This window comes from Brassica napus, chromosome A1 (genome assembly GCF_020379485.1).
Source record: "Brassica napus cultivar Da-Ae chromosome A1, Da-Ae, whole genome shotgun sequence".
Classification (NCBI taxonomy): domain Eukaryota; kingdom Viridiplantae; phylum Streptophyta; class Magnoliopsida; order Brassicales; family Brassicaceae; genus Brassica; species Brassica napus.
Window position 1 is genome coordinate 14,841,889 of NC_063434.1, and position 12,489 is coordinate 14,854,377.

Consider the following 12,489-nt stretch of genomic DNA (forward strand, 5'->3'; position numbering starts at 1 on the left):
GCTCCGAGAGTGTGGAACAATAAGTTGAACAGCATTCTTATGGAATTGTGGTTTACAAAATGCTCTAAAAAATCCTATGTTTATCGTAAAACAGTGAATGGACCCCTTCTTGTGGTTTCAGTCTATGTAGATGACTTATTTGTTATGGGAACTAACAAAACGATCATTGAAGAGTTAAAAAAAAGGGATGGCGTCAAAGTTTGATATGACCGACCTAGGTAAATTGACGTACTACCTTGAGCTTCAATTTGATCAGCATGAGCAGGGGATATCTTTGAGTCACGAACGATATGCTTTGAAGATAATAGATGAAGCTCGGATGAAGAACTGTAACTCAATTCATATACCAATGGATTCAGGTCTGAAGTCAAAGGCTGAAGATGAAAAGGAAGTAGACGCTACCTGGTACAGAAAGAATATAGGTTGTTTGCAATACGTTTTGCATACGAGACCGGATATGTCATATTGTACTGGAGTCTTAAGCAGGTACATGCAAAGTCTTCGAGATTCTCATGGGATTGCAATGAAGCAGTGTCTACGATACCTTTAAGGCACTACCACTCTCGGTCTATCATTCAACCGGTCAAGTGAAAGCATTCCAAGACTTATTGGCTACAGCGATAGTAGCCATAACGTTGACCCTGATGATGGAAGAAGCATGACTGGACACATTTTCTTTATCTCGGAGAAAGTCTAATCACATGGTGTTCAACAAAGCAAGAGACAGTCGCGTTGTCGTCGTGTGAGGCTGAGTTTATGGCTGGAACTGAGGCACCTTGTCAAGAAATTGGGCTCAAGGATCTACTCTATGAAGTTATGGGATTCGAGTGGAAGAAAGCTGTGATCAGAATCGACGATCAATCGGCAACCCGTTAACAAAAGTGCAGTCTTTCATGGCAGAAGAAAGCATATACACACGAGATATCATTTTATACGAGAATGTGTTGAGAAAGGATTAGTAGAAGTTGAACATGTTCCAGGGACGCAACAAACGGCGGACATACTGACCAAGGCTCTAGCACAGATACGTTTTAGTTAGATGCGGAGTTTTATCGGTTTACAAGATTTGAAGAAAATTGATTTTAAGTTTAAGGGGAACAATGTTGAGATAAGCTTGAAGATAGTTTGAGATGGAAGTTCCCAAATTCTAATGAGATATGATTTACTAAAAGGATTAGGAAACAATAAGTTGTGTTATGCAAAGATGTTGCATAACTTTTTTTTGTCAAAGATGTTGCATAACTTATGAGTTTAGAAAATAGTGATTGAAAAGTTAAAGTTTTGTGATAGTATCCTTATGAGAGATTAATAAAAAGTGTTGTTCTTATTGCGAGAGTTTTACAATGGTGATTCTGAGACTGTTGATTACAATAGACCTCCATTCCGACGTGCATTCCTTTCCCTCCAAACCATGTAAACAGAGACTTGAAAAGCATATACACCTTTGAATTTGTTTTGCGTCAGCTTTTTTGTTGTTGAATTTTGTTTTCAGAATTTACTTAATGAAAATCAAATTACTAAATACTGAACAATTGATTTATAAATAGTTATAGAGTTGCAGACATTTAAGTCGAAACAGAGGAAAGACAAAGGAAGAGCTGTACGGAAACCCCATAGCGATATCGTTGAATGGCGTATTCAATCGTCGTCAACGTAGATGGTCTCCTGCTTAAACAGTCCTCCGAACACTTTCCTCACCTCTTTTTCTGGTTCCTTAAGACGCTCTTCCTTTTGTTTGGACGCAAACGAAGCTGTGGCGGGTTTCACCACGGCTTTCTTGGGTGGCAAGTTTCTAGCCTTTGCCTGTCCTCTGACAGTAGCGACCTGCACTTTCGGCGTTTCTGAAGCGTTCTGAACCGCAGTTGCAATCTGAGAACCGAGTGCATTCCAGGAGAGTCCGGATCCAATATCTTTCGCCTTGTTAAATAGACCGTCCACTGAGATTCCCACAGCTTCTGCCTTTTTCTGCGCGTCCTCAGCTAGGCTTGCAGCTTCAGCTTCTTTCTCAGAGAGCTTCAGCATTTGCTTCTCAAGCTCTTTGGCTGCTTGCGCTGCCTCTTGGGCTTTCTCAGCTGCGACTTTAGCTTCTTCCTCGGCTCTTGCCTTTGCCATCGCATCTGCGTACATTTTCCTCCTCCCGTCTTCCGGGATTACACTATCATAGTATTTTATCAAAGAAGTTGACACAAACGTTAGTTTTAGCTATAAATCCAAATTTTCTAGATTTAATACCACTTTAACATATCTAACAAACAACAATGAGTACTGAATAAGTTCGTAGAATGTATGTAGTATAGCTTCTTTTACCTGAAAAGCTCATCCAGTGGCCGTGACGGTGCGGATGGATCTGTAGAAACTTCTACTACCTGAAAAAGAAACACGCACATAAATGACATATTCAACAGATACAAACGTTGATGGCTACACTTTTTGCCCTTGACGAGTACGTTGCATGTGCCACACACATTACCTTATTTTCTGCCAGTGCTGTGTTAGCAAAAATGTCTGCAACCATCGAGGCAATCTTCAACTTTGGGACCTGTTAGCAATCAGAGCACTAAAGAAGTTCAGTGACGCTCATCAGTCACAATCGTTTTATTAAGAAATGATTTTGTTTCGAAGTAATGTATTCTATATCCCTTTTTAATCGCATACATTACATTACTTTGTACGCCTCAGATGAACTACTGCCACTTCCGCTGTTACTCCCTTCAGCTGAAACGACGACGTTATAAGATTTCTCCGGGGAGAAATCCTCCGTCAAGCTCGTCTTTATGAGTGTGTAAGCCACGTCAGTTTGAGCCACTTTCTCGATGAGCTCAGAGATAGTCAGCGGCTGAGATTGAGCGAACAAGTTGCTGAAGAACGAAGTTATCCCGTCGAGTACGTTGTATGTTGATCCACCGATGCTCCCGTCGTAGACGATTGTCACGTGGCTTACGCCGGCGAGTTCAGCCGCTTGAACCAGGACCAGCGCGTCTGAGGTCGAGACTGGGGTGTCCGGTCCGTTCTCTGTCGCCCCGATGGTAACCACAACTTTGGTCGCGTTTCCAATGGCTTTGGCGATTGATTCTGCGTCTTGGAATGGCGATTCCACCGCGTTTAGCCTCTTGATCTCATCCTTTGATAGAATCTGTTGAAAAGCGGTTCGTCAAACGAATCAAAAATCTTAAGTGCGATTGAGACCAAGAATCAAGATCATTTTGGCTTTTAGAAATTGGACATTTTATTATGAATCAAGAGGGACAGAACAAAAAGAAACCGAGACCTTGTAAGTAGCCGCGACACGAGCAAGGTCCTGAGCGGCTCCAAGATCAGGAACACCAGCTCGGACACTGAATCCTCGTTGCAAGAGAGTTTGAGCTATGCGTATACCGGCTTGTCCTGTAGCACCGGCCACAAAAACCGTACCGGGATCTTTTCTTCTGTTGTTACCAAAAGCCAAACCGGTGGAAGGGTTCGTCACGACCGGCATCAACGACTTCATGTCAGGTAACTTACCGAAATCAAACCGGAAAGGGTTTGAATCTGGTGATTTCCCGGTTTGTTTTCCCTCCGAGTCATCGCCCTTGGGTTTCCCGAGCTGAAACCCCGTCTGTTTTGCAGCCCACACGGTTAACACTGGTTTTCTCCGGTTAAACTTTGCACCCGGCGAGGTGGTTAACAGGAATGAAGTGGAGCTGGAAGTCATTAGAGGAGGTTGAAGAGTTTAGGCTTAGTTTGATTGTTCCTCAAGTAAACAATGTGGATGACGATGTCATAGATTAAAGATGAGACACCATGGGGGAGTGCCCAAGACTTTCGTTGTTTGTGTTTTCCACAGATGCTTCATTATCCTGAAAATGGATTTAGCGCCAATGGGATTATACCACGTCACAAACATATCTTGATGTGGCTTCGTATGAACTTTTCGCCACAGAATCTCGATCATGGGGGCCCAGAAATCAGATAATATTTCAACTTTGCCACAAAATTTTCATGTAATTTCATTTGTATTAAGAAGTCAGATAATATTCCAAAATAGTTTTTTTTTTACATAAAAACGTCATTTAAATCCCAAACTAACCAAATTAAGCTAAACAAATCCTCAACTTTTGGGTAAGCCAAACAATTCCCAAACTTTTAAATTTTTTCCAAAATAATCCTAAAGTTATGTTGACTAAACCTTTTTAAACATTCCTGAAGTTAACGTTAATTTGCTTAAATGTCTGTTACATAGTAAAACGATGTGTTTTACTCTATAATTAAAAACATAAACTCGTGCTTTTGTTTTTCCGGGAAAGATGCCAATACCGAAGACATCACATGCTAGAAAGAATGTGCTTTCTTCTTCATCTACTCAGTGTCAGGTCGAGGTTCGTTGCGTCTCTCATCAGCGATGATTCATTTAACGTCACGACCTTTCCCTCCCTGCATCGTGGCCTTCTTCAATTGTTTCACTCGAACTCGATGTAGCCTTCTTCTTACGACGTCTATGATCAAGCTTCTTCGGCCTCTCCATCTGTTTTCTTCAAATAGTCAAGAGTTAAGCTTGCTTCATGTATAATAATCTATGGGTTTAGGTCAATGATTTTGGGAATTAGAGATTGTTATCGATGGAGAAGAAGACTACGAGTTTTTTTTAATGATAGTAAAACTCATCGTTTATTAATTAATGGAAATTTATAAAAAGTTAACAGTTGATTCGGAAATGCTTAAAAGGACAGAGTCAAACATAAGTTTATGATTATTTTGGAAATTTTTTAAAAGTTTGGGAATATTTTGGTTTACTTAAAAGTTGAGGTTTTTTTTAGCTTCTTTTGTTAAGTTTGGGATTTTATTGACGTTTTTCTCCATCTCTTAATAGTTTTCTTTGATGTAAATTTAGAAACGAAAATTAGGCTGAATGACACAAGAATAAATCATATTTAATTACATAACAAAAAATAAAGTGTAAATATTACTTTTACATTATACTAGGTTAAGACCCGCGCCTTGCGCGGAATGAATATTATATATAAATTATTTTTAAGTATTATCTATTTTTTACATATTATGAAATAATAAATATACATTAATAATTAAAAATTTAGTAATTATTACATATATATAATTAAATTGGTAAAAATACTTAAATAAATTTTATTAATCCAGACAAACATTTTTTTAGATTTTATATGATATAAAATTAATTTTAAATGATATTAAGATATATAGTACATTTTTAACATTGACATCTGTTAAAAAATATTTTATACTCATATTATTTTTGATCACTTGTATTACTTTAGAACAAATATTTTTAATCAATGATAATAATTAAAAAAATTGTGGGATGTTTAATAGTTTTAGTAGTTCATAATTTTAAAAACAATCCATGCAAAATTTAAAATCTTAATTTTAAGTTGTCAATAATTGTTCAAAATGTTTATCAAAAGAATTCAAAACAAATTCGAAATTAAAACAAATATGTATTTTATATAGTATATAATTTATTTTTGAAAAATATTAATATACATATATATAATATTTATTATATGAGATTTCCTATTTATGTAATTTTGTAATCATTTGTATCTTGTTATAACATAAATTTTAAACCATGGATCACAAAAATTTTAATGTGATTTTTTTAACAACTTTAGCCATTTGTATTCGTTTTTTAAAATTCAAAATATAACATATACGAAAAAATCTAAAATTTTATTATATAGTTAATGTGGTTGTTTAATTTATTTTAATAAGTTAAAATTTTAAAAAATGATAGAAAATAGACTAAATTTTATCAAATCTTTATTATTCAAAATCATTAATTGTCATATATATACTTTAGCCACATTAGGTAATTCCGTGATTTTTATTTAAGGAAACAATGAAGAACATTTATGATTAATTTATGGTTAGTTTAATAAAAAGCTTATTATATATTTCTATGGACCAACATATTTTTCTAAAGATTCTAAGAATGATTGTGGTGAAGACATGTGGCTACAAAATATGTTGTAATGCTTCTCCTTTAATATATAGGGGATACTATACTATCTTTACTATATTGTTAATGAAAAATAAACATATTTTTTTTATTACCGACCACTGCCACCGCTTTCTCCATAACCAAACCATTAGTGCCGTCAGCTCATCTACCATAGTCACTTCCACTACATCCACTGCCTAATCCGTAGTTTTGAAATATCTTTTTTTTGTGTGGTCTCTTTACTATCAAACATATCTTCGTAAACCGTCATATCTTCCTCTGTAACCACCATCACCTCTTCTGCAATCACTATCAACTTCTTCGTAATCACATTCATCATTTGGTCACTAGATTTAGGGCCGGCCCTGAAATTTGGGAATCCTAAACCATTTAGTAAGATTTTAAAAGTTCGGGGATCTAAATTTTTTAAAAAAATTTGAAGACCTATTACATATAAAAATTTTCAAAAAATTTGAAGACCTGAGACGAATGTTTTATTAGGCTTGGACACAGGACCGGTTTTGACTAGATTTGTAACCTTCGCTGAATCTTTCATTTCCACCACTACTGATTCCTCTATAACTACCATCATATTCTATATTATTTTCTAATTCTAGTCATACTTATATTGTATAGCATCATACACTATTAATTTAATTATTTATATAATATTTTTTATACTATTTAGGATTATGTTGTTTATGGAAAACTGGAGCAATAGGAATTTTTGGTCTTTTATCCCCACCTTGTCACTTTGTTCCTTCCTCTTTAAAACAGAGGGCATCTTAGCTTATCGTGCGACAGACGACAGCAGTGAAACCATTTTTGTGAACTTTCATACTCCACATCTACTATAGATGTTTCCCCTGAGGAAGATTCACAGATTTTTTGTCTCAGAATGGCTGTTGAAGATCCACGATCACAAGTGCCCGAACATATTCATGCAGCAATGGATTTTCAAGATCATATTCAATCACATTCACATAACCCACACCACCAGCCACCGCATTAATGGTCTTCAGCGTGAAGTTGACCGGAATTTTGTGTATACTGTTGGGTATGGATCTGATCCTCTCAAAAGGTCCACATAATAGCTGATCTGCCCCATAACCGTTGGGAAGAGGCTCAGCTCGTCAGCTCGCGAACCGATCGGTTGGCTCGATCCGAAACTGGTTTTAGTCGATGGAATGAGCGACTGAAAGCAGTCGACTCGACGGCCTGACACAGCGGCCCGATTGCTCAGCCCAACGAGTGGAAAGCCCATTGAGTGAAAGCAAATTAAGTCATCAACTGGTCGCCTATATAAAGAGATATAGAGGCAACAAAAAAGGGATCCGAAATCGACTACATATACTTTCGGCGGCTAGAACTAGGGTTTTATTTCTCTTTCTCGCCCACTTGTATTTCCCGGCGAACTAGTTTTTGCCGATTTGCTTTCTACCGCACATTTCCTTATTTGTAAACCGACTAAACGTTCTATGATCTAATAAACGTCTTTGTCTCGATCCACCGACGAGTTCTCGTCTCTTTTACTAGTTTCCAACAGTTCTCGGTTCAAACATATACAAATCCAGATCGGTGTCGTTTATAGGAAGTTAGAGGGTGGATATTTCAACCATCTATCCATCACCATTCCCCAATCATCAATCCGTGCTTCATGATCGTCAGAAGGTCTGTTTCTAGATCGAAGATGAACTGAAAGATCTCATTTGTTAGCGACTTAGTGCTACTCCCATGACTCGTTCATGTATTTTCCATATTTTAGGCATCATTCTCAGCATTTTCCCCATGTTCTGTACTTCCGGATTAAGATGTCGTCCAATCAGACTTTTCGAGTTTTTCTTGACGGCAATAAAATCATCCTCATCTGGTAGATTTATGGGTACGTCCTCCTCCAGAGACATGTACTGCATTACTTGCGCCAGATTCTCGTCCATTAGAAGTAAAAACAGTGAATTGGTTGTGTTTGGTTCTTTTTTCACTTGGTATTGGTATGAGTGCATGTTCTGTGAGACGACTGTGCGATGAATCCTAGACAAACACTCAATGTCGTGGAAAATTTGAAGAAATATTAAAGAGTTTTCGAAACTCAAAAGATATTTTTTGATATGCTTATTGGAAATTTTTCAAAAGAATTTGAAAGTTGGCAAGGAAAAAGTCCATACGTAAGTTATCTTCATTCTGATTGGTTGATACACACCCTCGTATCAAAGGAGAATATTTTGTTTATAGAGAGAATTTCGCCATCCGCTGAGCATATGAGATTGATCCGGTTAGTATTGATTCCCGATTTCTAATGCAAAGAAAAATTGATATTGAATTGAATTCTATTCTATACAGAAATCAATCAAATTTCCCGCGTATTGAAATCGGGAAGATGTTTGTGCTCAGAGTTTCTCTCAAAGCAATATTCTGGAATCAATAGATTGAGTCGGTTGACACGATTTAACGGTTTAATTAACACTAGAACCAAAACCTGAGATTTGTCTCGGTGTTTGATTATTGAATGTGATTTACAAAGTTTCCCTTTCCTTTTGCTTGAAGATTAATGATGGATAAGTAATCTGTTGAAAATATCCCAAATCTTTGCCTTTTCTTTTTTACAGTGAATGATTAAATGGGCTACACCGAGCTCTAGAACATTCTGAACGTATACACCATTAGGCTGAGTGAAACTTAGCTTAGAGGTTAGAAGTTATTGAGAGAAAATTGCTCACGAGAATTATAGGAAAACTCTAAACTATGATATTATATTATTATTGTCATACTTTTATGATAAATTTTTCATATATAAAACAGTACAAGCGTGTGCTGGCCATAATTGTTGTTATGAAGTAAAGTACAATCAGCAAGTGCAGACCTTTCAATGGTTGTGCAGATTTTTTGAAGGTGTTTGAAGAAAGTAGACTCACTCATTCTTTGAATATGAAGACACTATGCCCTAGGCCAGAACTTCGTGGTATGGTGTGGGAATACTGATCCCAGGTGTGTCTGGAGGCATCTCAGGCAAAACATCTTTTCCTTCAAGATAACTCACCACTTGTGCCATGCTTGGCCTGTCCTCTGGGTTGTACTGTACACAGAGCAGTCCAAGCTTCAGTACCATCTCTATCTCCTTGCTGACGTAATCTCCTTCCAGTCTAGCGTCTCGGACACCAACCAAGTTCCCTCTTTTCGAGCATTGACATACCCAGCTGATTAGATTAAACTCTTCAGGCTTCCCTGGATGCTCTATGAACATTCTCCCACATGCAAACTCAAGTAATAAAGCCCCAAATGAATACACATCGGCTTTGGTTGTTGGCATTCCTGTGATGATTAGCTCCGGAGCCACGTACCCTACGCTTCCAAGCATAGGGTTCCTGTTTGTGCCGAACATAGCCAGACCAAAATCTAGCCGCCCGTTTAGATCCTCATCCAAGAGTACATTCGCGGCTTTAACATCTCTGTGGAGAACGATCTGCTCGTGCAAATAGAGAAGAGCTGAAGCCACTCCCTTGATGATGTGAAACCTTTGTGACCAACTTAGCTTAGGCTTCTCTTCATTAAACAAGAAATCGTCCAGGTTTCCGTAAGGCATGTAATCATAGACCAATAGTAATTCACCTTTTCTTCTGCAGTATCCTAAGAGCTGCACAAGGTTCTTGTGCCTTAACTTCCCAATACCAACAATCTGAGAAACAAGGTGCTTCGTATCTTGCTCTGCATCCAGTGCGACTCGCTTCACAGCGATATGTGCATTGGACGAGAGCTTTCCCCTGTAGACTGTCCCGTTTGCCTCTGTGCCAAGCAACTCGCTCTCTTTGAACCCTTTGGTGGCTTTGTATAGAGCTTTGTAAGAAAATCTCTGAGGGCTGTAATCTTCCTCCCATTCTTCTCTGACTTCTTCATACTTGCTGTTGGCATACATTGATCTTAAGGCTGCTCCCATTTCCAGAAATCAATTTTCAGTTTTTTTTTTTTTTGCAGGTTCTCAAGACAGCTTTTACTTTGTTGTCTGAACCAGTTTTGTAAATGGCATTGTTTTGTCTGTTGCAACTTTTTCAAGCCGTCTCCGTTTGGTGAACTTTTGTGTTTGTGGGCAATGAGTTGCCTACCACTTTCTTCCAGGGGGCAAGGTCAACTGTTGTACCAGACCGTCCATTCTTGTTCTTTAATGGGAATCAATCTCTTAAAATAGTATTTCATCATACGAGTTGCATTCATAATCTCGAATTAAGATCTTCCATCATCAGTTAAATATTATTAAAATTGCACGTTGAACAGATTCATCTGCTTGATCACCTGGATGAATTCAATTTTAAAATCCTTTTTTCTGAACGTGAAATATTTTTTTTTTATAACAGAAGTCAACTACAAGAAAAAAAATCATGTTTTCAATAAAACTAATGGTCAATTAAATGAATGAAAACAAAACAAAAATGATGTATTAGTATCTTCAATCTCATAATACAACAAATAGATGCCAATACAGATTTAACACAGACACTTTGTTCTTCAGTTTGGTTGAAGCATCTTCCCATGATTTTCTTCCTTAACAACTGCATTTCAACAAATGAATCAGAATACAAATGCAGCTTGAAATGGTTAAATAAAATTGTTTTATTTAAAGATAAGAAGAGGAACTCACTCTCATTTGTGTTGGCTAAAATGGGAGCTTTGTTGTCTGATGAGTTTGAAGCAGGCACCATGTTTGTGGCTCCATTAAATGTACCAGCCTCGGAAGAAGCTTTGCGAGGGCTTATAGCTTTAGATATCACTCGAGAAAGTTCTCTATCGTCTTCCCCAGGCGTAAACTTCTGGCTTATGTATTCCTTCATGGACACGCCTTTGTCCCATACCTGATTGCCATTACAAGCAGAAAATGGTTGACTAATTCATTTATCAAAATGCGCGGACACAGATGGAGAGGTAACACATATAATAAACAAGTTGTAGTACCTGAGTGTTGAAGCCAGCAGGCTGGTTAGTCCCTGCGGTGTTGATTTCTGAAACATCTTTTATCTCCGGCTCTGCATCTGTTGTTTCCGGGAAAGCCATATCTTGAATCTTCTTGGTTATAGCGTGAGTAGCTTCAGAGACTTTGGCATAAGCAGGTGCTAGCGTCTCTGTTACGGTTTCTGCTACTGTCTTGCTTGGACTAGTTGGTTCCTTGTTTGTGTACTCTTTCCCTTTCTTCTCTTGCTTGACATTCGACGAGACATTCTTCTCAGAGATCATAGGGTTTTCTCTGTTGGACCCAGTACAATCTTTTTGTTGTTCAGCGTGGTGATTGGCTGGGAGAACAGACAAGACATTCGTCTCAGTGATCACAGGAGTTTCTCGGGGATGCTGTCTCGCAGTGGCCTTTAGCTCTTCAGGTGCCTTCTTTGATTCATACACTACACAAGACCATCAATTAGTCTTAAGCAATTTGTAAAAATAAAATAAATATTGTTTGTCAATGCAGTTTTGATTTACTTGGGGCACCGAGATATTCAGGATCTTCTTCTTCTTCTAATTCTCCTTCTTCTCTTACTTTATGGTCTTTAGAATTGTCACGTGGTGAAAGTGTGGCAAAACCTCCTACTTCTCTAACTTGGTGGTCTGCGGATCTGCCAAATGGTGGCGACATGGTTGCATCACCTTCTTCATCATGTCTCCTCTTGCCGCTGAGACTGTGCTGCAGCTTTTTTGCCTTATCCTTCATTTTTGAGAACAAAGATTTCTTATGGTGGGAATGTTCTCCATGATGCTCATTTTCCTTTCTTGGTGAGCCAATAGGCGACAATTTAGACGCTTCACCAGCTGGAAAAAAGTATGAAAGAACATCAAAATAAGTTAGGGAGAAGCAACAAAACAAATATATTGTGAAATCAGATAATTTCTTGAAGAGATTTACAATGATGACGCTGGCGAAGTGTTGAGAAGCTAGGGCTTCCTGGTTGATGAACATGTGTTTTTAAGGTTTCGAGCTCAGCGACCGGGTCAAGTTGATGCGACATTTGAGAAAAACAAACAGTCTTGTAGGTTTTCTGTTTTGGAACTTTGATTCTCAGATGATAACACAAGATGCATATAAAGACAAGAAAGGGTGGTGTGCATGTCCCTGAATCTTGTTTATCCGAGGTTCTTGGAGAGACCACAAGAAAATTGCTTAAGAATAGCCATGGCCTCCAATTGAAGAAACATTAAAAAAAAAAAAAAAAAAAGAGACAGTCTTTGCCTTAGGTATTGACGTTTTGAGCTGAATAATAGGGTTTTCTATAGGACACGCATCTATAGGGTTTTCTAGAGAGAAAAATGGAAGCAGAAAACAGAAAGACACTCCTTAAAGAACTCAAGCATGACTCGGAACTTCTATGACCGAAAATATTGCTTGTGTGAAAAGGAAAATAGAACACACGAAATTTAGTTGATATCGAATTTTAAATAGCTCCGGATCAGTCCAAAGCACATATAACTTCAATGAACGTGAATTGAATAGAAAGAGAAGTAAATATAATGGAGAATAGAGCCTGAAAGTTATGAAGAGGCAATGAATGATCTTAACAACG

The 12,489-nt window shown here is 37.7% G+C and overlaps 3 protein-coding genes across 3 annotated transcripts; all 3 read right to left on the reverse strand.

The window, feature by feature from the left end:
- Positions 1-1,494: 1,494 nt before the first annotated feature.
- Positions 1,495-3,833, reverse strand: LOC106415280 (protein PLASTID TRANSCRIPTIONALLY ACTIVE 16, chloroplastic). The gene is made up of 5 exons (XM_013855936.3): positions 3,269-3,833; positions 2,666-3,133; positions 2,471-2,539; positions 2,308-2,366; positions 1,495-2,155 (listed from the first exon to the last, which is right to left on the reverse strand). The coding sequence occupies exons 1-5, from the start codon at positions 3,689-3,691 to the stop codon at positions 1,639-1,641; spliced, it is 1,536 nt and encodes a 511-aa protein (XP_013711390.2). The 5' UTR covers positions 3,692-3,833; the 3' UTR covers positions 1,495-1,638.
- Positions 3,834-6,723: 2,890 nt separating this feature from the next.
- On the reverse strand, positions 6,724-10,076 carry LOC106414549 (receptor like protein kinase S.3-like). Its single transcript, XM_048739869.1, has one exon. It carries the CDS (start codon positions 9,882-9,884, stop codon positions 8,895-8,897), a length of 990 nt encoding a protein of 329 aa, XP_048595826.1. The 5' UTR covers positions 9,885-10,076; the 3' UTR covers positions 6,724-8,894.
- Positions 10,077-10,313: 237 nt separating this feature from the next.
- On the reverse strand, positions 10,314-12,070 carry LOC106414490 (low-temperature-induced 65 kDa protein-like). Its single transcript, XM_013855137.3, has 5 exons — positions 11,835-12,070; positions 11,414-11,740; positions 10,895-11,334; positions 10,584-10,794; positions 10,314-10,494 (listed from the first exon to the last, which is right to left on the reverse strand). Exons 1-5 carry the CDS (start codon positions 11,935-11,937, stop codon positions 10,451-10,453), a joined length of 1,125 nt encoding a protein of 374 aa, XP_013710591.2. The 5' UTR covers positions 11,938-12,070; the 3' UTR covers positions 10,314-10,450.
- Between the last annotated feature and the right edge of the window lie 419 nt (positions 12,071-12,489).

What these genes read in the sequence shown, in the direction of transcription:
- LOC106415280 (XM_013855936.3), bottom strand. Translation starts at nt 3,691, where the DNA reads ATGACTTCCAGCTCCACTTCATTCCTGTTAACCACCTCGCCGGGTGCA. An exon ending in GTGTCGCGGCTACTTACAAG is followed by an intron (nt 3,134 to 3,268) that starts GTCTCGGTTTCT and finishes GCTTTTCAACAG; the next exon opens with ATTCTATCAAAGGATGAGAT. An exon ending in CAGCACTGGCAGAAAATAAG is followed by an intron (nt 2,367 to 2,470) that starts GTAATGTGTGTG and finishes TTTCTTTTTCAG; the next exon opens with GTAGTAGAAGTTTCTACAGA.
- LOC106414490 (XM_013855137.3), bottom strand. Translation starts at nt 11,937, where the DNA reads ATGTCGCATCAACTTGACCCGGTCGCTGAGCTCGAAACCTTAAAAACA. An exon ending in ACTTCGCCAGCGTCATCATT is followed by an intron (nt 11,741 to 11,834) that starts GTAAATCTCTTC and finishes ACTTTTTTCCAG; the next exon opens with CTGGTGAAGCGTCTAAATTG. An exon ending in CTGCTGGCTTCAACACTCAG is followed by an intron (nt 10,795 to 10,894) that starts GTACTACAACTT and finishes AATGGCAATCAG; the next exon opens with GTATGGGACAAAGGCGTGTC.
- LOC106414549 (XM_048739869.1), bottom strand. Translation starts at nt 9,884, where the DNA reads ATGGGAGCAGCCTTAAGATCAATGTATGCCAACAGCAAGTATGAAGAA.